We start from the raw sequence: 26,480 nt of genomic DNA, 5'->3' as shown, positions 1-26,480 counted from the left end.
ACTTAAAGTAATAATAAAAAATAATTCTTTAAAACTCATTTTTTAATAAAAATAAAATAAAAAAATAAAACTTTCAGGTTTTTTGTTTTTTTAAGATTTTATTTATTTGTCAGAAAGAGAGTGAGCGTGTGCACAAGCAGGGGGCGGTGGCAGGCAGAGGGAGTAGCAGGCTCCCCGCTGAGCAGGGAGCCCAATGATGGCTCGATCCCAGGACCCCGGAATCATAACCTGAGCCGAAGGCAGACGCTTAACTGACTGAGCCACTCAGGTATCCCAAAACTGTTTCAGCTTTTAGAAAAAGTCTAAGTACAAGACAAAATCAAGAAGTCATAGTAGAAAAATTAATAAACTTAAATTCATGAAAATCAAAATTTGCTCTAAACAAAAAAGAATCTTATCAAGGAAAACAGCAATGAGGGGAAGGGGTCTACAATTCACACTCTTAAAAAGCCTAATTTCCTGGATATGTAATAAGTTCCTATAAAGCAAAACTAATTTAAAAACAGAACAAAAATCAATAACCCAAATTTAAAAAGCCAAAGATATGAATACACAGCTCACAGAAAAAAAAAATACAAATGGCTTTTAAACAAAAAGATTCGCACTCATAATTAGAAAAATGCAAATTAGAATTATAGTGAGATATATACTCTTTTTTTTTAAGATTTTATTTATTTGACAGAGAGAGAGAGCACAAGCAAGGGGAGCTGCAGGCAGATGGAGAGGGAGAAGCAAGCCCCCCACAGGGCAGGGAGCCTGACAAAGGGCTTGATCCCAGGGCCCCGGGATCACCACCCAAGCTGAAGGCAGATGCTTAACTGACTGAGCCACCCAGGCGCCCCAAGATATATACTCTTTATCTGTCAAATATCAAAAGGTATGATAAAATACTACTTTGTGGATAAGGGTAAAAAAATACTCTTATTCTCATATATTACTTCTGGCTTATAAATTGGCATTAAGAGCATAATAAATATCAAAATTACAATGTACAAACCAGTGACCCCCTAAATTCTACTTATAGAATGACTTGTAAGTGTTCAAATGACTTTGCTGCATAAGCTCAATCAGAAGATGAAATAATCTGTATTGTCCAACAATCCAGCACCAATTAACTAATGGTAAATACATTTTGTAGTCATAAAATAACTACATTACCCTGATATGACAGCCAAGATGCACTATTAAGTGAAAAAATTAAGATCCACAACAGTGTTTATGTTTTCATTTTTTACAGGAAGAGAAAAAAAGGATAGAAAGAAGTAAAGAGAAAGAAAGTGGTGTTGTTTGATGCCTTGAAGAGAAACTTGATGACTGGGAGGGTTGGGAGGGAGTTGTTTTCCCATTGTATATACTTTTGTATATTTTGTATTTAGAACCAGTGATTGTATTTCCTATTTTAAAACTAAACTACGATAAAAACTTGTAACAACTACACTGCATATGCTCATGAATACTATCTGCAAACAAAAGTTTGCTTTTTACTTTTTGGGGGGAACTGAACTTGGAAGTCCTTAACAGAAAAAAAAAAAAGCTAGAAAGGAATCTGAAGGAATTTCAAGCAAATCTTCAGGATTCTATCAAAAACACCAAAGATTTTAAGTGTAAGGGAAGTCAAATTGAAAGAAGATGACTTTTTTGGAATTTCTACTACTACATGAGTATATGAGGCAGATTTTTTTTTTTTTTGAAATTTATTAAGTTTTTTTAATTTTAATTCCAGCATAGTTAAGTGTTCTATTAGTTTCAATGATTCAACAATTCTATACATTACTCAGTGCTCATCATAAGTGTGCTCTTAATCCCCATCACCTGTTTTCCCCATCCCCCCACCGACCTCCCCCACATATTTTTCTTAATGTTGGACATTCTTCACTTTAAGCTTTATTTCTTTTGTGAAATAAGTGTTCTCATCATTTAAAAAAAATTATGGAGTTGATAAATGTTCTGTTTAATTCTAAAATTAGTGTCTAAAAAATGTGCTCTATAATGAAAATAATCTTTGTTATTTAAATTGGCCATGCAACTTTCAAATAACCTACCTCTTTCTGTACTTGCTCAATCTGTTTTTTGGCATCAGCGAGTTTCTCTTTCAGCTCAGCGTAATCTTCTTCCTTCCTCTGAAGATCTGCTTTCAGATTTTGTGTAAGAGCACAGCTTGCAGATAGCTCCTCTTTCAACCTAAAGAACACAAATCATTTTTCTATAGTGACACACCACAAACCACACAGGATCGTACATGTGAGCTAGTAACAACCTACAAAATTCTAAATTTTCACAAACTTGGAATGTCCAATCAATGAGTCCTTCAGAGAGAATTTCATGTGATTTTATAAACAGATTTTTGCATATAACTTTTGGTTCCAAAGGTTTACCTGAACTAAGTTCAAGTTCTTTACTCTTCAAACATGCTATACTAGATTAAGTTATACCCACCTAAATTATTTAAAAGCTACATAGAGGAAAACCAATAAAATAAACCCTTTGCACATTTTAAAATATTTTAATAATATTTATCTTACCTTTCTGCTTTTTGCCAGTTGCTTTCCTTTTCTTCTTCCTTTAACTGAAGTGAATGCTTTGCATCTTGCAAATTTCTTGTTAATTGTGAGACTTCTTCTTTCAATTTGACTTCCCTTACACTTAAATCTTTGGTGTTTTTGATAGAATCCTGAAGATTTGCTTGAAATTCCTTCAGATTCCTTTCTAGCTTTAAGATGATAGATTCCTTTTCCAAAAGTTCTTGTTCTAATTTGGCTGAATGACTGCATTCATCTTTTTGAGTTTCTAAGATTGCTTCAAGTTCCTTTATTTTCATCTTATAGCAAGTAACATCTTGTGTAAGTTCTGAAAGTGCTCTCTTCCCTTCAACTACGTGTTGTACTTGAACATCAAGAGAAATGTTTTTTTCTTGCAATTCTTGTTTCAGCTGCTGTATAAGATTTTCTTTTTCTTTTAGTAGGTCACCTTGATTTTTATTCTCCTTTTCCTCTGTTTTTAGTCTATTGTTTTCATCCATACAACCTTTTAATTCTGCCTGTAACTTTTCAATTTGTTGTTCTAGTTCCTGGAGCTGATGACTTTTTTTGGAAGAGGCCTTTACAATTTCCTTACATTCTTCCCAAATGGCTTCAATACTAGAGTGGAAAGAACCTTCCCTACTGAGTTCTTGAGTATGATATTCTTTTACCTGCTTACTTACCAAATTACCATTCTCTAAAAGGTGTAACTGTGTATTCGGCAAATTATCCTCTTGAGCACTTGACAGATCCCTGAGACTGAGTAAATCTATGTTTGAGATCTGAGAAACTGATTCAAGCGTTCGTAGTTCATCTATTTTTGCTTGCATTAATTTTATTTGTGAAACATTATTTGCGATGTTGTTCCTAGCAGTTTCTATCTCCTTTGACAATTTCACAATCTTTTCCTCCTGTTCTTGATTGATAGTTCTCTGCACATGTAATTCAGAAATTGCATTATCATAATTTGACTGAATTTGTTGGACCTCTATACTTAAAGTAAAACTCTTTTTTTCAGAAAAAGAAAGTTCCTGCTGCAAACTAACAATCTTTTTATTTAATTCTGCTTTTTCTTCCTTTTCATTTTTAAGTTCATTTTCGGTAGTAAGTAAACATGTTTTCAGCTCTTCACTATTTTCTTGTAAAATTCTAATGCCTCCCTCATCTTCTGAAATGCTCTTTTGCATTTCTTCACTTTTCTTTTCATCTTCAGTTTTAGTTGGACTAGCATGTATAGGTCCTTTAAAAATAAGAAAATTGTTATTAATCTGGTAAACCTTAATAAAACTAAAAAGTTACCATATAAGCCCCTATTTAAACATAAAAAAAAACATGGAAGCAAACTTTTAATGAAAACAAAAATAAGCCACTGAGTGAAAAAGAAAAAACAGATTGCAAAACATACACCTATATTTGCCCATTTATGTAAAAACCATAGTTCCTTCAATCAATGCAGAAAGAGTTAGCAAAGGAAGTACACCAAAATTGACGATAACTACCCGAGTAGGATTATCAGTTGTTTCTATTTTCTTTTTATAACTTTCAATAGTCTTTCAATTATCTACTACAAATCTTTGTTACCATTATAATATGGGACAGAGGGAAGGAAATCACATGAGACACCCCAAGGTAGACATTCCAAATCCTAAAGATAATTTTAAAGCACAATTATATTACAGATCTACTGAATGAATGACTTGAAAACTGAGTACCTTATAATTTCATAGCTAAAATTAGGGGAAAATGGTTGAAATTCTGGGAACTCTCATGCAGCCTCGCCCATCACTAGCTACATAACTGTCAAACTCCTTAACCCTATGACCACTTCCTCAAATGGAAAACAAAAATAATATCACCTATCTCAGTTTCCATAGTATTTATGCAAAAACAAGCTTTATTAGTTTTCATTTTTCAAATACAATCCATATTCGTTTCCTTCACCCAACTGTCTAGATGCTCCTGGACAGCTTTAATTGTGCAATCCCAAAATCTCTTTTCTTTAATACAGACTAATTTTAAAAGCTCAATGAACAAGGTTTTATTATCTATAACTTACATTGTCTCCTCTGCTTCAAAGAGTGTGGGGAAAACATGGCATTACCCTTATTGCAGAGCCTCACTTTCTTCAAAGCTGATGAGTGTATTTTTGAAGCTTTTCTTACGTTTGTAGTTACATTTTCCCAATTTACTGCCTTAAGATTGGTAATTTATTCTAAGGATTCCAGCTACTCTGGAATCTTAAAGATTTACCCTTTTTTTTTTTTTTACAACAAACTTGCCCACCCACTCTTAAGGATTTTTTTTTAATAATCTTCAACCAATATATCGTTCTTCCATTAGATTGTCTCCTACCATTTTACAAAGTTGTGGCAAGCCATCCCAAAGTGGAATGACCCCATCTTCTCCACTGGTTCAGACTTCTGTTCTACTTTCCATTTAATGTAATTCTCTACTTATGATGCTATTTTTATACCTATGACTTCATCAGTGGAAATGACTAATTAGGAAAACTAAATGAGGATGGATTTTTTTCATAACTTAGAAATGGTTTTTAAAAAAAAGAATCTTCTTACTCTTTAAAAAAACAAGTTATAAAATTGTCTGAACCATTCATCAGGAGAAATGGGATCTAAGCAAGTTTAAAACGACAACAATCAGAAATTCAGAACTCACAAATGGATCCTATTTAACCTGAGTCAAGAGATTTGAGTCATGCATACCATATGGATATAGTCCCTAAACCCTGAAGTGAATACAGAAAGCTCAATAAAACTTTTGTGATCAAGTATTGTTCTTCTTTTAATTTTACTATATTTCAAGAACTAGGATAATTACATAATAAGGTAAATCAAACTAATTTGTTTTGTACCTAATTTTTTTTCAGATAATCATACTATTCTTTCAGAAAACTTTAAATGTTTTATAACAAAAGATTTATAGAACATATTCAGGACAGCCTTATCAGGAAAAAATTAAAGTATTAGTCCAGCGATAGAGATGGGAAAACTCTTAAATATCTACTGTTAACTTATAAAAACTAAACATAAACAACAAGAATGCAGTTAACACTTTAATTCAGTGTACTACATTCAACCTATACTTCTACTGCTTATGTTTTGTTATAACCATTACAGTTTTGATTGAAAAATCACAAGTAAGCAGACTGTATCATGTCTCTGGTTTGTCTCTTTTACTGCTTTTTGAAGCCTGATTTCTCGTACTGTTTACATGGCTACCAGCTTTCCCAAAGTACAGATACAATGACCTCAAACAAGCAAATTCACTTTCATGGGGAAATGGTTTTGCATTCCCTTTTAGGAAGAGAACACAAGCATCCCATGAAACTATCAACCCCTGATCTTACCCTGGTGGTTACAGGAGTCACATATTTTATTTTACTCTAGAGACTTTTTAGTATGAGGCAAAGGAGAGGAGGGTGGTTATAGCTTACAGTTTTCATAGGATACCTTATGTAATCCCTGTAGTCTCTAATAACACAAATAATTGAGAAATAGTCAAAGTGGTTGTGACTTTAAGGAGAAAAAAAGTCTTTCGTCATGTTACCTAAACTTACTTAAATCTACCTGCATCAAAATTATTTATAGCTAACAACTATGGGTTGTTGAATGGGTTACCTTTAGGATTAGTCCCACTGCGTGTTTCACTTGTTCCTGGCCACGTCTACTTCCTAGTGACCTACCAATCCTACATTCTCAATTATTCTATGGCACTGACCAAAGTGAAAGGGAGAAAGGAACAATATTATAAAAAATCATAGCAAAGTTGTCCTCCCAGTAGCAATGGATAACAGAAGGCATATGCACATTAGTCTCGATCTATTAGCTCACACAAGCTCTGTACATCCCATAAACTATATATCTAAGGTTATATTATCCTCTAAGGCATCTACTTCTGAAAACACTCACTTTACTGAGGCTCTATGAGGTGTTTATCATGTTGGTGTATTACCCCATTGTTTTTATCCCTGACAACCTCAGGAGGCAGGTAGTACTTATTTTGCTTTACTAATAACAAAAGTTAAGACTTAACTTACCCATTTTTTCTCAGGGTGAAACAGCTAGTCAGCTTCCTAAAGCTAATGTTTCTAAACGTTCTCTTAGAAAGCCCTACTCCCAGTATCATACTACAACAGTTTTCTAAAAGAAATAACAAATAACTTAGAGAGAACATAAAAGTTGATTTATTCTTCCACATAAATAGGGACATGTACTATATAGTAAGCATGTACCTACTTTTTTAGTAATTCCATAGTAAATACAATAACTTGAGCACATATGTCTTTTGTAATGTTCAGCTCAAAGTCTTACTGGCAGATGTCCTTTTATAGAAGGAATAGAGAATGTGGGGAGATTTTTGGCACAAAAAGATACTATAATTATGAAAATAGAAGTGATGTTTTAACTACCATAAGCACAGAAGTAAAAAGAATCATATGCATGCAAAACATGATAAAAACACAGTATCTAAAAATATTTTACTAAAATAAAAGATAGCTGTAAATACATACACCCATCTGCCAGGCAGTCTATAACATGTTAGCATAAAATCAGTGACATGTACATTTCCTCAGGTTTTCTCCTTAGATAAGTAAATTTTCTTCTATTTGCAACTTTTCCCATTACTGGTTTAGGAATTAACTTTCTTAAAGCCCTCCTGATGGCAAGTGAAGTAGTACCTTTCTTTGCTGGTGGCTCTTCTAGTTGAAGTTCATTTTTATTTATTCTTTTTCTTCCCAAATCAGTTTTGGTTTTGTCGTCCTCAGGCACTTTAACGGCTTCATTAGAAGCCAATTTATTGTTTATTATTAAAGAAAATGTACCAGCCTTATCCTAAAATAAAATAAAGATTAGTTCACATATACAAAGCTACAAGAAATGTGAAAGCTATATAAATTATGTTTCAGTAGTGTAACATGAAAATTTTATTTTCAAATTTGTTGAAACATTTTCTAAGTTATTTCTTAAGTCTCGCCCTAAAATAACTGATGGCTCTGGCAAGTGAGTAATATTAACTAACTTGTACATTCAGTAAGGAAAACAAAAACACTTATCTTAAAGTCAGTTAAGCATATAGTTTTACCCTGATACCTAAAAACAAATTCATCATTAATGGGCTAGAGACTAGTTTGAGGATAACTGGAGAACCCTAAAACACTTACCCCTCAGTCACATTCAAAATGTGCTTTGTAAAGAAAAATACAAAACACCATGACAAAATTGTTGATACTTGAACTTAAAATCTTGAGGTCCTACTCTAGAAACTCAAAAATTGTTTTGTTACCAAAGCCTCTCAAAGATAAGAAGCATTTTTTTTTATACTTTTAACAGCTCCCAGAAAAATAGTTTTGGCCTTAACTTATAGCCTATGTATATTTAAAAATATACAGTCTACATACAGCCTTAAAACTGAGCTCCTAGTTTACCTAACAATAAAAATCACTTAGATTTTTACTTTTTAAGGCAAATACTATCCCTCCTAAAAGGCTAGCAGAAAAAAAAGATACTATATACTGTTATCCAGAAAGAGCAAGGGTGAAACTCAGCAGTTAAGGACAAGTCTATAAAGTAATCAAAGGTATAGTAAAGCCAGGGATTTTTTTAAAAGGCAAAGATTACTTAAATCCTTTCTGCTGGTAGCAATCCATTTTAGGGATTAAAAAAAGTGTATGAAAAAAACAAAATGCCATTTTCTATCATAAAATCAAACATTTTAGTCAGGAGATATCGATGAGATGCCTTTTTTAAATCATAAAGTAATGAGTTTTTTTTTAAGCAGTGTTTTTAGATATCCCCAAACAAAGGATGTCATGATGAAAAACCTCCACTCTCACAATTAGTCCCCTGGTGTCACTGAGAAATAACAAAATCCTGGAATAGACAGATCACACCTCTGACAGAGGCTAAGAGTTTTCAAATACTCCATGAGAGGTTCAAGTTGTCTCTTCCCTCACTCTTAGACCTCTCAAAATGATCTGATCATTTTTTTCCTCCTTCAAATTATACAACTTCATCAAAAAAAAATCTATCCTCCACAACTGTTACTGAAAGGAATCTTTTCTACCCTAGAGAGTATGTATGGTTGGAAAAAGGATCAAGAACCATCATTCAAAATACACTTTTTTATCATTAGGAAGTATGCTTTCAAGACAAGCTTTGGAACAGTGATCAACAGTTAATCAGCACATCAGGTTAAGTTGCAAACTTCCAAACAATTTACATTTGTTTATGTATTTATGTGAACAATTTCATATACTGTTTAAACCTAACTGGTAACAGAATCTAGAACCTATCTAAAAAGTCTATTTACAGGCAAGGACTATTAAATTAGGAACATTGCTAATTTGAATTGCTTTTTTACTATTACTTAAACATGACTAACACACTGTGGTATATAAACATACTACAGAAATAAATATAATTCCAACATAAATTTCCAACAATTTTCTTCGAAGATGTAGTTGCCAGAGTGATGTCTCTGGCTTTTTTTTTTTCTTGTTTTTATTTTCCTTCACCAAACCAAACAAGACTTACAATCCAAATCAAGTGATCAGACCAAAAGCATTTGCTGAATAGCCAAACAAAAGTGCTAAGAGTCTGAAAGCCCAGCAATTCATACTGTAAAAATTCAAGCCCCCAGTCCCAAAAGGTCTTACCACCCCTTAATTCACCAGTCAATATCCTCTTCTTAATCTCTACCACCACTATCCAACTACCCTTAATCAAAGTCGTCATCAACTATCACCTGACTCTTCCAAGAGGCTTTTCTGGTCTCTATGCCTCCAGTCTAACTCCATCTCAATCCCATCCTCCAAATTTCCAAATACATCACTCAAAATAAAAAATCAATTTTGCTACTCCTCTCTTTAAAATTAATGACTTCTCACTGCCTACAGAATAAAACCCAAACTCTTTAATGCAGAATTTAAGGACTTCAACCACCTTACCCCAACCCACCGTTCCCAGCCTCACTTCTCACCTTTCCTTGCTTCAAACTTTCTCTTGAACAATGCTTGTGCTTTCCTACACTGACTGAAAGGCTTCTCATTTCCATGACTTTGTGCATGCTGAATCTTATACCTGGAAGGCCAGTCTAATTTCCTTGTCCCTCACAGCTATGGACTGCCCCTTCCCCCTACTTTCAACTGGCTAAATTTTTTTTTAAGATTTTATTTATTTACTTGACAGAGAGAGACACAGCGAGAGAGGGAACACAAGCAGGGGGAGTGGAAGAGGGAGAAGCAGGCTTCCCGCTGAGCAGGGAGCCCGATGCGGGCTCGGTCCAGGACCCTAGGCTCATGACCTGAGCCGATGGCAAACGCTTAACGACTGAGCCACCAGGCGCCCCTCAACTGGCTATATTTTAATCATCTTTCATGGCTCAACTTAATCATTTTCACCCCCAGAAAGTATTCCCTAAACCTCCACCTATTCTCAGCTTCTTGTATATATTGACTACCACTGCACATTTCATTATGTTTACATGGTCTCTCCCTTACTGAGGAGTCATTAAGGGGACTAGTTTTTATTCATCTATATAATTCTCAAAATCTGACACAGTTCCTGGCACCAAGTAGACATTCAACAAGTGTTTTTTACTGAAACAAATCATTTGATGCTTCTTATCCTTGCTCTTCTCCTTATTACAAGGGTGTCTCTTCCAGTTTGGGTACAAAAAAAAGTCAGATAGACCAAATAATGCATCTAAAGAATACCAAAATAGAGGTCTGCTACCAGAGATTAGACAGAAGGTAAGCTACTCTTCTAGATGCTTCTTATTTAACCCTGTAGTATCAAAAGCCCACCTAATGCTGAGATGCTTCAGAGAATATTGGTGGATACTGGACTTTGACTGTCAAGATAGAAAGGATAGTTAACAGTCACTTTTTACAAGATACCAATCTTGTCTCATCTGGTCAGAGAAAAGACAAAAGTACCTTCAAACAAAGCAGAGAGGTTTAGCTATTAGTTTACTCAGCCTATTATGTCTATATATTCTGCTTTTTTAATTCAAACAATAATCTTTGGAGTTTACAATAAAAAACATAAAGGAAAACCAAAACCATTGTTTAAAAAAAAAAAAAGGATTAAAAGGCAGGCTGATTTTCCTAAACTAAATATGAAATGACCAAAACTTGTACTTCTAAAACCCTTAAACACTTTACATGGCATAGTACATGATGCAATTTTTAAAATAAAATATCCTTGCCATTAAGCATATGAACATTAGCAAAAAATGCATTTAATAAAAATAAGCCTCTAACAAAAAAAACCCTAACTCCACTGAATTTCATTTATACTTCTATACAGAGACACAGAAATACAGATAGGTACAGTGATAGAGATAGAGACAGAAATCTTTATGACCTGCAGATATCTGAGCACATTAAGTTCCTTTTGCCCCAGAGCTCCCCTTACAACTAGCTAAGGCTTAGACTTCCAAGAGCTACATATTCTTCTCTCTCATGTATGTAAAGCATTGCCAGCATAGTTTGTGGGGTATTATGTTCAAAGAGGTCAAATGCCCTCTTGCAAGTTCTCAAAAACTCAGATTTGCACAAAGGTAAACTAAATTCAACACCAAAATAAACAATTCAACATTCGTAGTAAATTAATCTTAGCTATATAAGCTATTTTAAATTATTTTATTTTGAACTAAAACATAGACTTTTTAATGTAATTTGTAAGGCAGACAAAGTTAAATTCTTACAATGCTTGCAAATATGTTTTCTGTATGAAATTTTAGGTTCTGAAATTTGTTGATTGTATCCTCTTTTTGATCAATTATATCTACCAACTCTTGAATTCTTTGATTCTGCATAAGTATTTTCTTTGGAAAGAAGAAAAATAGCAATGTTTAATAAATATATTTTAGGATAGATAAAATGCAAGTCTGATGCAATTTTAGAATTCCTTCAAATTTTAAGACTAAATAAAAATACCTGTAAGTATGCATAGTATGACCTTATTTTTGTTTAAAAAATAACGTATGTTTATTTAAATAAAGGGAAGAAAAGCAATATAGTATATTGGGTAAGAGGAATCTGGAATCAGACTGTCCAGGTCCGAATCCTAACTCTTCCACCTTCTAGTTGTACGACCCTGGGCAAGTTACTTTATGTCTCTGTAAAAATAAAAAATAATAACAGTTTCTACATCATAAAGTTGTTCTGAGATCTAAATGAGTTAATATATGTAAAGCATTTTAGAGAATACATAGTTAAGTGTTCTGTAAAAATAAATACATATGGGGTGCCTGGGTGGCTCAGTCAGTTAAGCGTCCGACTCTCAATTTCAGCTCAGGTCATGATCTCAACATCCTGGGATCGAGCCCTGTGGCAGGTTCTGCACTCAGTGGGGAGTCTGCTTGAGATTCTCCTTCTCCCTCTGCCCCTCGCCCCTGCTCGTGTGCACTCTCTCTGTCTCTTAAATAAATAAAATCTCTCAAATAAACAAATATGTATAAGGTAAAGTTCTAAAAAAAGCTACCAACCAACTTGGTTTTCTCTTATTTTTATTCAGGAGGAAGATTATGGGGGGCTTTTTTATCTTCTATTTTACATAACTTAATATAACTGAATTTTTATAGCTAGCATCTACTATTTTTATAACTAGAAAAAAATAAAGGAAAAGATTAGGAATTGTCTAAACAGTAGGTAGCTGTAATGTCTTCTGCTAAGTACATTATTTTGGTTACTTCTTTAAATGCTAGATATTAGACACCAAAGATCTTGACTTATGTCTGTCATATCTTAAAATATTTAGCTCTTGAGAAGTATAAATGTAAACTGATGTAAGAAGACCCATGCCAGGGGCACCTGGGTGGCTCAGTCGTTAAGCGTCTGCCTTCGGCTCAGGTCATGATCCCAGGGTCCTGGGAGCGAGCCCCACATCAGGCTCCCTGCTCAGCAGGAAGCCTGCTTCTCCCTCTCCTGCTCACCCTGCTTGTGCTCTCTCTCTCTGTCAAATAAATAAATAAAAATCCATAAAAAAAATGAAGAAGAAGACCCATGCCAGAGAAGGTCAGAAAAAATAGCAAGTTTAGAGTTCTAAATTCACTTTACCTCCACGTATATTTATAATTTCATATTTAAACCTATCAATGTCAAATCCATCTATAAGCATTTGGAATAAATTATCTGATCAAAGTGCCAAAGATCTTCAGAATTCAATGCTGCACATTGCTCAAGCCATATCCCATACTTTAAAAGTAATTTTAGATGAAATAAATACCATTTAAATGCATCAATCAACACTATTCACCTAGTGAAAGAATAACACACATCTCTATGTGCTAATGTAGAATTACCTCCAAGACATCTTTTGAGGGAAGAAAACAAGACACAAAACTAACTAATCCCATTTGTGTAAACCTTTATTTTATTATTATTATATATATATTTTTTTATTATTATGTTATGTTAATCACCATGTGTAAACCTTTTTTTAAGTAGGTTCTATGGCCAGCATGGAGCCCAATGCAAGACTTGAACTCATGACCCTGAGATCAAGACCTGAGCCGAAATCAAGAGTCAGACGCTTAACCAACTAAGCTATCCAAGCGCTCCTAATTTGTGTAAACTTTTTAAAAGATGTGTATGTTCCCTATATATAAATAAATATCTTCTGGAAAGACTGAAGAAACTTTCCAGTGGCTATCACTGAAAACTTACAATTTTCAATTTTTTATCAATTCATTTATTACTTTTTTTAAAATTATTTTTAAAATAAATGTACCTTGTCATAATTCATGTTCCTTCAATTGCTTAATTATTAAGTTCCTTATCAAGACAAAATAAAACTTGAAGTATTACCTTATTAGATTTCTCAAGCTCTTGAACCAATGAATTTAAATTAATTTCCGATTCTGAAAAAATAAGAATATTGAAAATAAATAACTAAGCGTCTAAAAAAATGTATCACTGAATAATCATGAAACGTGTTACATTTGGGAAAAATGATTTTGACAGCACTAGAAGCACACAGCATTCAGCTACTAATTCTACCCCCAGAGGGCAATGTTTCTGAAAAAGCCACATTCAACATCCCATGCAGGGTAAAAATGAGTGACATACACTAAATTGTAAAAAAATTTCTGGTATAATTTCAGAGAAGAGAGGAAAATAGTACCTTTCTAGTCCACTTAATTATGAAGAGATACCTCTTACCTGCTATTTTCTACCCATTTTGTTTCACACAGAAAAGGGCAGAATATTTCACCTAACACTTTTAAAAACCAGATAGGACATTATAAATATATATAAATTAAATATATATATATAAACATATATAAATTAAATATATATATATATATACATATATACACACACACACACACACACACACATATATAGCTCTGAGCTGGAATGGAGCACCAACAAACTTAAGACCACTCCACAGGAGTCACTTTATGCCAAACTTACAAGCCCAGAGCAGAATCTACTACACTATGACAATTCATAAAAAATACAGAAGAATAAAATTCACAGCATTACAATTTCCTGTAAGATTTCTTAATTTGCTGATAAAACTAATGCTTAGTTTGGTGGTGGTTGTTCTTTGGTTTGGGTTTTTTTGTTTTTGTTTTTGTTTTTTGAGAAGTCCATTTTCTACTAATATTAGTCTGAAAGTAAATGAAGGCAAAAAAATTTTTTAATAGTAAATTACTATAAAGTCACTAAAATGTTAAATTTTAAATATGTTACCTAGATCAAAGAATCTTCCTGTCACTATGGTAAATAAGCTGCATATATCTCTTATACTCACCAACTATCTTTTTATGCATTTGTAACATCTAAATATGGATAAAATACATCTACTTACCATTTTCTCTCTTTTTTAATTCTTCCTGGGTTTTGATTAATTCTTCTTTGGTTTTAGCTAATTCAGCTTTAACTTGATTAAACTTTATTTCTAAACAAGCAATAGCTTCCTGGGGGTCAGCAAGAGATGCAATATATAAGTGAGCAATTTCAGCCTGTTTCTTAATATCAGTGACATCATCTTGAAGAGATTCAATAATATCTTCAATTCCTACATAATTATGTGCTTCCTAAAAATAGCAAAAACCACATGCCTAATGTTAACAGTGGCTTTCACTCTTACAATGTGGTACTATCTGATTTAGACAGTTTTAAGAACACGTAGCAAAAAATCCACAACTTAAAATGTTTTTCAATAAAGTATATTAAAGTATCTCCAATTATAAAAAAGCTATGTTCCATTACTCATTTTCTGTTTTACAGAATGTGAGACATAGTTCCATTTAAAAAAAAGTCATAAGCTGTAAGTCACTATAGAACAATTATGACATCAGTTCAGGTACACTTTCACTTATATGTCTCCTAAGTCTCTGTTGGGACAGCTGAGGAAACAAACCTCCATTATCACAACTCAGTCCAAGAGCCAAACCATGTCTGGGACACATAAAGATGATTTGACAGCAAGAGCCAGGAAATCACCATCCCAGGCCCCTAAACTGAGTAATTAAAAAAGCAAAACAAAATCAAACAACCCCCAAAAGATATCAATTTCAGTGGAAGCAGCAGAAAAGGATAATGTTTCCTCAACAGCGGGGAATGGTCAGTCAGCCAACAAGAGCAATCCTTTTTACACATAATGCTTTTGCTTTAATCAGAGCAGTATAAGGGACTCTTAGGTCCCTTTGAAACTGTTTAACACAAATCCAAGAGAGGCATCCCATAATCAGACTAAAAGGAACCTACCTACCTATAATCAATACAATGACTCAAAAGCAACACCAAAATGAGATATAAACATAACACATAATTTTTTCTACTCTAATACCTATATTTAAACTAATTGTGCTTAAATTCCTAGCAAAGCATGCTTAATAAAGCTACATAGTAAGTTGTTTAATTCTAAAGTATGTTAATGTTTTTTCATTATTGATGTGGTACACTACATGCTGGCACCAAAAACATCACTACCTAACATTTCAGTTAACATACTTTGGTTTCAACTTTCAAGGCACAATCTTCATTCACTGGTTCTTCTTGAGTGTCACATTTACCAACCAAATCCTTGAAGATAGCCAAACGACATTCAGCATTTTCCTCAAGTATCTCTCGTTCCTGAAGGAGAGTTTCCCTTCATAACACAAATTAATCCCATTAAGAAAAAGCAACACTTTGTGTTTTTTTTAATTTCCAAGACTAAGGATACATGCACCCCTATGTATACTGCAGCATTATTTACAATAGCCAAACTACAGAAGCAGCCCAAGTGTCCATCAATAGACAAATGCATAAAGATGTTTGTGTGTATATATACATGTGTGTATATATATATATACACAATGGAATATTATTCAACCATAAAAAGAAATGAAATATTGCCATTTACAACAACATGGATGGAGCTAGGGATTATAATGCTAAGCAAAGTAAGTCAAAGAAAGACAAATACCATATGATCTCACTCATATGTGGAATTTAAGAAACAAAACAAATGAGCAAAGGGAATAAAGAGAGACAAACCAAGAAACAGACTCTTAAGCAGAGAACAAACTGATGGTTACCAGAGGGGAAGTGTGTGGGGGGATGGGGTCATATGGGTGATGGGGATTAAAGAGTACACTTATCATGATGAAAAAAAATAAATAAAATAATAAAAATAAATTTCTAAGATTAAGTACATTATAAATTAAAAGCAGATTTTAAATCATTCATGTACAACTCTGAATCACTGTGAGGATTAGCAAGTTACTTTCAAGCCCACAGAAAGGTCAGAATTCAGAAGCCACTTAATATAAGTAAGTAACTTTTAAGAATTCTGAACAAATAAAATTCTCAATTTCTACTAGGACATGAAAGAAATAACTTACTTAAAGTCAGCTTCCCGTTGAGCTAAATACTGAGTAAACTCCTGTGTAACTTCATCACGAATTTTAAATTCCAATGTTAACTTTTCTTTTCTTTCATTTATCAGTTTTTTTTTCAAGTCTTCGATTAAATCCAACAGTTTCTAAAACATAAATATTAAAATCCTAAGAATATATCCCAAAAGAAATCCTACAGTCTGAGCATTCAAAAATAACTCTTCATTTACTCGACTATAATTATGCATCCTTTTAATGATAATATTCTCACTGAAAACTATGTATTGCAGAAATTCATTAATCTGAAATATGAGGTGGGCCTCTCCGCATTTTAAAAATACACTCACAGTAACTCAAATGTATTACTGTATGACTACACGAAGAAAGGAAAAAGAAGAAAAAAATCTGAAAATCTATTATCTACCAGGAACTACTCTGGAGAGTTCATATTTGATGCCTTTCAATCCACACAACCTCTGTAAGCTTGGTAGCAGCCATCTATACTTCATAGGTGAAGAAAGTAAAGACCAGGTCTGTGAAAAGTGCTAAAGGTTAGATTTTAAATTAGTCAAGATCTAAAGCCTAACTGTTACAGAGTAGTTACTAAGAACCCCCAAACACTTTCCAAAATGGAAAAAAGAGATGTTACATAAACTTATCTTATTTGGCTTTTATAACTATCCAAATGTGAGCAACAACTCCAAGACCTTGGAAAAAGCATAATCATATAATATGGACAATGAATAAATAAAGCAATTAACACTTGACATGGCCAATATAGATCTATAATAAAATAAATTATAGCATCAGATAATAGCCTTATATTCCTTAAGGTTTCTACTTAAAGTTTCTCAATAATAAATTAACCAATAAATTCTCTCAAAGCTACAGATCTTTCAGTGTCTCAATTTTATATCTGAAAATATTTTCTATAGATATCCTGACTTTGAAATTCTCTTAAGAACCTATGCTGAGCAAAATAAGTCAATCAGAGAAAGACATGTATCATATGACCTCACTGATATGAGGAATTCTTAATCTCAGGAAACAAACTGAGGGTTGCTGGAGTGGTGGAGGGTGGGAGGGATGCGGTGACTGTGTGATAGACATTGGGGAGGGTATGTGCTATGGTGAGCGCTGTGAATTGTGTAAGACTGTTGAATCACAGACCTGTACCTCTGAAACAAATAATACATTATATGTTAAAAAGAAAAAAAGAAGATAGTAGGAAGGGAAAAATGAAGGGGGGGAAATCAGAAGGGGAGATGAACCATGAGAGACGATGGACTCTGAGAAACAAACTGAGGGTTCTAGAGGGGAGGGGGGTGGGGGGATGGGTTAGCCTGGTGATGGGTATTAAAGAGTACTGAATGGAGCACTGGGTGTTATACGCAAACAATGAATCATGGAACACTCATCAAAAACTAATGATGTGATGTATGGTGATTAACGTAACATAAAAAAAAAAAAAGAACCTATACTGAGGAAATACTTATATAACAGGACCCAGTGTTTTGGCTGTGAGAATGGTTATCAGAATATTGTTTTGTGGTAGCGGTTATATTTAATTAAGGAAAAGTGAAACCTAATTCAAAAGTCAAACATAAAAGATTGGTTCAATTATGGTACAATCACACAGTAACCTACTGTAATGAACAATGATGACTTGTATAAATAATGCATACTTTGCACAATTTACTTTTAAGTGAAGAAAATCAGGATACAGAAGAGTAATGTACAGTAAAAATCCATTAACGTGAGTGGTATGTAAAGAGATCTTTGTATTTAATTTGTTGCCCTTTTTCTTTTTCCAAACTCTACCATGATTAACTAATACTTTTATAATTTCAGATAACCACATTTTCCCAATGTTTAAAACAATAAACTGTAGGGGCACCTGGTGGCTCGGTTGTTAAGTGTCTGCCTTCGGCTCAGGTCATGATCCCAGGGTCCTGGGATCGAGCCCCGCATCAGGCTCCCTGCTCGGCAGGAAGCCTGCTTCTCCCTCTCCCACTCCCCCTGCTGGTGTTCCCTTTCTCACTGTCTCTCTGTCAAATAAATAAATAAAATCTTTAAAAAACAAACAAACTAACAATAAGCTGTAATGAGACCTGAGCTGAGATCAAGAATCAAGAAGCTTAACTGACAGAGCCACCCAGGCGCCCCTGTTTACAGCAGCAATGTCCACAATAGCCAAACTATGGAAAGAGCCCAGATGTCCATCAAAGGATGAATGGATAAAGATGTGGTGTATGCATATACAAGGTAATACTACTTAGCCATCAAAAAAATGAAATCTTGCCATTTGCAATGATGTGGCATTATGCTAAGCGAAATAAGTCAATCAGAGAAAGACAATCATCATATGATCTCACTCATGTGGAATTTAAGAAACAAAACAGAATATCATAGGGGAAGGGAGGGAAAAATAAAATAAGATGAAATCAGAGAGGGAGACAAACCATAAGAGACTCTTCAACATAGGAAACAAACAGGGTTGCTGGGGAGGGGGAGGTAACTGGGTGATGGACATTTAGGAAGGCACGTGATGTAATGAACACTGGGTATTATAGAAGACTGATGAAATCACTGAACTCTATTTCTGAAACTAATAATACACTGTATGTTAATTAATTGAATTTACATTTAAAAAAATAAACTGTAATGATTATAGAAGAAATGTGGGAGACCTAGAGAAATCTACACAAATGTGGGAATAGCTTGGGAAACTGGTTTATCTTAATAATTGTCAACAATTCATTTTTTATCATTGTTAGCATACGATGAAGTTTTTGCTAAAAAAAAAAATCTGGTCTTTCTAGCTAAATGAACCCTAAGTATTAATATGCTAATATCAATGTATCTCATAATGATTTTTAATGCCAATTAAAATGCTAATAATATAGGGGCGCCTGGGTGGCTCAGTCGTTAAGCGTCTGCCTTTGGCTCAGGTCATGATCCCAGGGTCCTGGGATCGAGCCCCGCATCGGGCTCCCTGCTCAGCGGGAAGCCTGCTTCTCCCTCTCCCACTCCCTCTGCTTGTGTTCCCTCTCTCGCTGTGTCTCTTTCTGTCAAATAAATAAATAAAATCTTTAAAAAATAAAAAAAATTTTAAAAAATGCTAGTAATATAAAGGAAGCAGTCTAATCAATTTCATTTTTAAAAGTTAAATATTATAATACACTTTGATGAAATTTTTATTTTATCAGTGTTATAGGAAGACATGCACTTATACTATGTAATCAATTATAAACTGTAACATTATTTTTCTCTGGTAAATTCAGAAATTTTACTAACATTTCAACTTTAATCCAACATTATATATGAACTTCAGCTTTGAGAAGATCAATACAAACTAAAATAGGACTACTGATCACTCCTTTTGTCACTGAGGTAAAGTATTACACCACAGAGGTCCATGGTAAACAAGATCCCATCACATAGTAACCAGATAAATTGGGACTAGCATCTGAAGCTTTCATTCTCATTTCCAAACAATACAGGTGTAATGATGGCTTTCAGGGACAATGAAGTAAATTATTAAAATGAGAATATTTAACCCAGTACATCATCCATCTACTTGGACTTCTACAGTCCAAGGGTACTAGGATGTGAGATTTGTCAACACCATTAAAGCACACCCATGAGCACAAGGTTACCAGTGTTCTAGGACAATGGTAAGAAGACTCCATATATATAGATGTAGTTATGGCCAGTTAATGAGGGGAACCAGTAATGTGAACATGAGCTAAATCTCAGGATTAACACAATGTAAATAAATGTGTGAACTGTATTTGGACAAAGGCTAAAATTACCACTGTTCAATCTTACTTATTTACCATAAATATGACTAACCAATTCCTGTTTTTGAAGAAAGAATAATTGGTACTGGGTGGCTATTTTGAGTGCTTGTACTTAAGACTGCAAACTAAGTTTGGTGGAGTATGCCAAAATCATTGAGTGAAAGCATACTGCAGGACAAGATATTCACATGGTCTCAAAGTATCATGCCACAGGTGATATACTTTTACAATGAAAAGAGATCTGAAACACAATACCTTAACCAAATAAGCAAAACTTAGCATTACCAAGAATGGGGAAATCAGACATCATGTCGGTCCAGATAGGATGCAACAGGAAATTCACAACTTGACCTATATAATAGTGTAATACCTGAATCATGAAGAAAAATCAGAGAAATCCAGATTGGGGGTATTCTATAAGACAACTAGCCTCAACTTCTCAAAAATATCTTTGTTAGATTACAAATAACTAAAGAAACATAAGAAACATGACAATCAAAAGCAACTTTTTAACTTTGGTTGTAGATCAAAAACAAAGTGGCCATAAAGAGCATACTGGGTCACTGAAGAAATCTCAATATGGACGGTGTAACAGATTATATTATTCTATCAATGTTAAATTGCTTAGGTATGAAAATGGTCTTGTGATCATAAGGAATAGGTCAACAGTATTAGGAAACATGCTAAAGTAGTTAGTTGTAAGGTATCATTCATTATGTCTATACCTTGTTTTCAAATGGTACATGCAAAAAAACTGTATTCACATATGCATAAGGAATTAAACATGGTAAAGTGTTAATTGACAAATCCAATGGGTTTTCATTGTACTAGTCTTTCTATGGGTTTAAAATTTTTCAAATTATAAGGGCGCCTGGCTGGCTCAGTTGGTACAGTGTGCAACTCTTGATCTCGGAGTTGTGAGTTCAAGCCCCACATTGGCTGTAGAGATTACTTAAAAATAAAATCTTAAAAAAATTTTTTCTTTCAAAATATAAAGTTGAGATATATAAAAAATTTCGCATATTGTTGAAAAAAAATTGGAAGACAGGGAGCCTTAAGTATTGTTAACCCTAACTTCACAATAATAATAAGCCAAGCTTAGAAGTACAAGTTCTTAATACATACTCTCTTCTCCTCGTGGCTAATGAAAGCCTTATCTTCCTCCAATGTTTTATCTAGATCTTCATCAGTAAGTTCAGTTTCCACACTTTGGTTTTCTTCACCTTTTTCTAGATCCTCAATTAGATCTTCATCTTCCACCACGTCTTCCAGACCACTTTCCCATGAAATTGTGGATCTTTTTACATTTAATATTTTATTAACTGAATTATTAATGTCTAATAATACATCTTGAGAAGACTTGGCAGGTCCAAATGATTTCTCCTGAGAAGAATTTAAAATGTCTGGAACACAAACCTGTTAAAATATCCAATGTGACTTTTAAAACAGAAAAGGAAAAACTGTCAACTAAAAAATAACTTCGTAAATTTAAGTCAAATGACAATTCTAGTGTTTAAAAAAGACCTATGCAAACAAACATACAAGAAGGACTCCTAGCAGAAGGGCTTCCTGATTAGCCACTAAGTAAACTAGATGGGTGGCAGAGCAGACAATTCATTACAAGAATACTCGTAATTTGGGGGGGCCTGGGTGGCTCAGTTGCTTGAGCATCCAACTCCTGGTTTCGGCTCAGGGGTTGTGGGATAGAGCCCTATGTTGGGCTCCACACTCAGCTTGGAGTCTGCTTGGGTTTCTCTCTCCCTCTCTCTCTGCTCCTCCCCCTCCCATGCTTTCTTTCTCTCTCTCCTCTCGCTCATTCTCTAAAATAAAAAATAAATCTTAAAAAAAAAAAATAATACCAGGGGAAACTTTCAATCTTGTCACATGTCCTCTTACTTGGTCAAACATTTACATTTTTAATTTTCAATTATTTCCTAGGTTTACAGTTGTAAGTGCAAAATGTATTAGCTATGCTGAGAAAAAAATGGTTCATATTCTAATAAGAGACTTAATGAATTCTGCAGAAATTTAAATATATTTACTTTTTGTGCAATGGCTGAGAATTTCAACACATTGAGTGTTTCATCATAGGCAAAATAACATTGGCTGATGTTGACAATCATGCATATTTTCCCTTTACCATTAAAAAAACTTTGAAAATAGTGGGTCAGTTTACTCTCCCGGAAAGGCACGTGTTGTTGAAACCTATGGAAAAAATTTTCAAAAAACTCTAAGTTAAAACAAATCTCATGAAGTCAGAATGCTAATAAATTTTACAAAGAAATAATTAATCTAGCTATCAAGGACTTCTAGGTTAGTGGTTAGCCTATAAAAGTCATTTTCTGTTTATACTATTTTCTTTAAATACTGCTAATAATAACACTAACAATAACTCACTAGACAAAATGTTAAGAAAATCACATTGAAGTGGTTGTGTTTTCTAGTGTAAAGCAATTGTACAATATATGCCATGAAACACCTTTACTAAAAATGATAAAGGCTAATTACAATTTACTCAGTCTAAAACGCTAATTAATGCAGAAATCTATCACATCTAGAAGAACACAATGATTAGTAAGAATAAAGTGGTTGTAGATGTTAAGCCAGGATCATGAGAAGCTTATTATCTAAAGTGTCTGTTGACATATACTTGCTATGGAAAATAGTGTTTCCTTGATGAGTCACTGGCATCAACTGACATTGTTTTTTATTTCAATTTTTTTTAATCCAAGAACTCTAAGTATTTCTATCATAATTCATGTATAGCCATTACATAAAAGCAGGTTGAAAACAAAAAACAACTTTCTAAAATTAGAATTGAAAGTTTAAATATTAAAACTTAATATACCCACAGCATGGTGAGCGCTGTGAATTGTGCAAGACTGTTGAATCACAGATCTGTACCTCTGAAGCAAATAATACATTATATGTTAAAAAACAAGAAGAAGAAGAAGAAGAAGAAGAAGAAGAAGAAGAAGAAGAAGAAGAAGATAGCAGGAGGGGAAGAATGAAGGGGGGGAAATCGGAGGAGGACACGAACCATGAGAGACTATGGACTCTGAGAAACAAACTGAGGGTTCTAGAGGGGAGGGGGGTGGGAGGATGGGTTAGCCTGGTGATGGGTATTAAAGAGAGCACGTTCTGCATGGAGCACTGGGTGTTATACGCAAACAATGAATCATGGAACACTACATCAAAAACTAATGATGTAATGTACGGTGATTAACATAACATAATAAAAAAAAATTTTTTTAAATATATATATACCCATAGCACTTGCAGCAACACTTACTTTGACTTTTCACTGTTTTTCAAAACATTGATACACTTTCCCAGAGTCAATAAAGAAGTGTTGATATTCCCAGTCTCTCTTAACCTTTCCCCTTCATTCTGTGTCTTCATGCTTCTTTCTGAACCAGCAAGATCACATAAACACAATCTGAATTAACAAAAAAAAAAAATATATATATATATATAAAGTTCTTCAAAACAAAACGAAACAATTCAAAATAATTACAACTTTTTTTTTTTTAAGTGAGAGAGAGAGAGAGCATTAGTGGGGGCTATGGGGTAGAGGGCGAGGGGGAGAGAGAATCTTGAGCAGGCTCCATGCTTAGCACAGAGCCCGATAATGGGGCTCAATCTCACACTCCTAAGATCATGACCTGAGCCGAAATTGAGTCAGACGCGTAATCAAATGAGTCATCCAGGAACCCCCAAAATAATTACAATTTAAAGAATGCTCAACTTACTCACTGACTCGCATCACACGAGGCATTTCAGAATCTTCAATCTGTAATATTCTAATAGTGAATATGCTGTGACTAAAAGAAATATAGAAAAATCCAATGTTATCTTTCATTCTTAACTTCTATATTCTAAATAGGCAAAGCAAGCATCTAAAACAACATCTATTTATATCCTAATACTAACCATACCTCCAGCACTGCACTTTCCAACTAGTTGCCAGATATTTCAATCCAGTATTCCACTATCACCTACATCCCAAACTCCCCAAAACCAAATACCTTATCTTTCATTTAGCCCCAAATTCTTTGAACCCTCTCAACATTCCAACTTCTATCAGTGAAATCACTTATAGTAAAAATCTCAATTTACTTGCCAAGATCATACTATTAGTTAAAATGGTATATATACTGCTAATTTTCTTTTAATATACACCTAAAGTAAAGCATACATTAGCCCAAATACAGGCTAATCTGGATCATATACTATCTTCATGGCATACTGAGTTTGGGGGACAGGGCTCTTTCCTACTTAAGAGTCAACCTGTTTTAAATATCTCACTGCTTAAACTTAGTTCCTTTTGTCTCTCATGCCTCAATCCCTTCCTTCAAAAACATCATTCCTTAACCCCTTGAGATGCATATTGTAGGCAACTCTTAAAATATTGAGGTTAGATATTCACATAAAGAATAAAAATACCTAAGAGACTTCATCCAAATTAGTAAATTTTGTTAGAACAATAGTCCTGATAGTCTTATGTGTTTAGTGCTCTTAACAAAATATTTTTTATGCCCATGAATTCATTTAACATATCAGAAAACCTATTGCCCACTTTAATCTTAAATTAGTTGTATTTACAATACCACAGAATACCCTGGGTGCTTCAAGCTCAAACAGCAGGGTTTCCTCTTTACCTTCTACTAGAAGCATTGTTCAGCTTTGTGAAGGCAACACTCTGGTGCTTTATTCCTAGTTTTAAGAGTCTATATGCTTCTTTGGAATCAGATACTTGAATCCACTGTAGATCTTTGAAAAGTAAAGAGGACATATATCACTTTATAAAAACAGCATTTGTTATACAATGTAATCTCTTTAGAGATTTGTAACCTCTTTTCCCAAAGACACATAATGAAATCTTTTAATAACATCCCCTAGGTTAGGTGAAAGCCACTCAGGTATTCTATATTCCACTAGAAAAGAGATACACAAGAGGAGGATATTATAATTATTTTCCAATATTTAAGTTATCCAAACACAGATGTTTTTCAATAGTAGGCCAAAGGGAAAACTAAAAACAGAAGAGATTCCTTAGAATTAAACATCTGGAGAAAAAAAAAAAGACAAAGACAAAGCATACTGTGGATTAAACCTACAATGTGAGACACTACACATTGCAATTCATTAGCGAATCATGAAGTCAAATTTAGAGTCATAACCAACATTTTATAAAAATGAGGTAGAATACAGAAAAATATCAAAGTGTATTCCTTATACTAAGGGTAAGTATAATTAATGAAACTTCTGAGTTGTAAATATGTATGCATACATATACACATATGAGTACTAGATCATGATGTTATTAATATATGTATGTACTTCCTACTTTGAGTAGTGGCTTTAAAAAGTTGGAAAAACACCACAGTGCAAGAACAGATACATTTCCATAGCTTCACAGGTGCTACAAAGCAGCAGAATAATGTGAATACCAACTCACACAGCTTTTCCCACCTCCCAAAACCCCATCAATGATACTCAAGCAAAACAATATCAACACTGACCCCTTTACACTCAGGTTTAATTAACATACCAAAACATACCTCCAAAGCACAAACTTCTCTATGTTGATGTTATTAATATAAAAATTTTCAATCTCCAGTTTGCTGTAACAAAGCTTAGAGAGAAACTTCAGAGCAATAAGATAAAAAGCACTCATGACTATACCTTTTATAAAAGAATAGCCCTTTACATCTTGTGAAAGGCGTAGCATCTTTCTCTTTTGGAACTTAGATAATACAGGAACAAACAAATCATAAATAGATTCATTGTAAATCTCAAAGAAAGAAACCCATACAGAAAATTTTATATTATTATCCATATTCAAGCTAGCTTGTTCACAATCTTTCATGGATTCTTCAAACTCTGGGATATTCAAAGAGTTGATTAAACTTCCTACAAAAAATAAAAAAGGATAAGCACAAAATTAAGAAATTGGCTAAAAATGAGACAAGACAGATCAAGACCTCTGGACTTGAAAAACTAAGTGTCCTTAATCTTTTAACTAACAATGTTAAACACTTTTTGGACCAAAGCAGATGTAAAAAAAAAATCTGTATTAACCAAAGCTTGGCTTCTTTTTATCTTTCTTTTCTTTCAGAAATAATGCCAATGAATCAAATTGAAGTTACATGTAAAGGACGAAGAAAAAATAGTATCTCTCTTGAATTCTACATGTAAGTTACAAGTGAAAGGGATTTTCTGTGATATTAAACCCAAATAAAACTTTAAAGTGACTGATATTTCATGTTAGTATGTACCATTTTCCAAGAATTACTGT

At 33.7% G+C, this 26,480-nt stretch overlaps 1 protein-coding gene across 4 annotated transcripts in view; it reads right to left on the bottom strand.

Annotated features, from left to right (window-relative positions):
• The window catches only part of KIF20B (kinesin family member 20B), an 81,531-nt gene that overhangs the window by 34,416 nt on the left and 20,635 nt on the right, over window positions 1-26,480 (bottom strand). For 2 of the 4 annotated variants that reach the window (XM_032432483.1, XM_032432484.1), the window contains exons 8-20: window positions 25,868-26,095; window positions 24,841-24,952; window positions 23,932-24,003; window positions 23,472-23,618; window positions 22,222-22,384; window positions 21,305-21,595; window positions 16,383-16,522; window positions 15,508-15,646; window positions 14,360-14,588; window positions 13,351-13,403; window positions 7,216-7,369; window positions 2,523-3,759; window positions 2,043-2,181 (exon numbers count right to left, since the gene is read on the bottom strand). In XM_032432483.1, the coding sequence (XP_032288374.1) occupies window positions 2,043-2,181; window positions 2,523-3,759; window positions 7,216-7,369; window positions 13,351-13,403; window positions 14,360-14,588; window positions 15,508-15,646; window positions 16,383-16,522; window positions 21,305-21,595; window positions 22,222-22,384; window positions 23,472-23,618; window positions 23,932-24,003; window positions 24,841-24,952; window positions 25,868-26,095 (3,104 nt within the window). The remainder of the gene's footprint in view (window positions 1-2,042; window positions 2,182-2,522; window positions 3,760-7,215; window positions 7,370-13,350; window positions 13,404-14,359; window positions 14,589-15,507; window positions 15,647-16,382; window positions 16,523-21,304; window positions 21,596-22,221; window positions 22,385-23,471; window positions 23,619-23,931; window positions 24,004-24,840; window positions 24,953-25,867; window positions 26,096-26,480) is intronic. The other 2 variants (XM_032432485.1, XM_032432487.1) reach the window with 1 other exon arrangement.

Source organism: Phoca vitulina, unplaced genomic scaffold, assembly GCF_004348235.1.
Source record: "Phoca vitulina isolate PV1807 unplaced genomic scaffold, GSC_HSeal_1.0 scaffold48, whole genome shotgun sequence".
Taxonomy (NCBI): Eukaryota; Metazoa; Chordata; class Mammalia; order Carnivora; family Phocidae; genus Phoca; species Phoca vitulina.
Note: the sequence above shows the minus strand (reverse complement) of the source record. Positions and strands in the feature narration are given on the sequence as shown.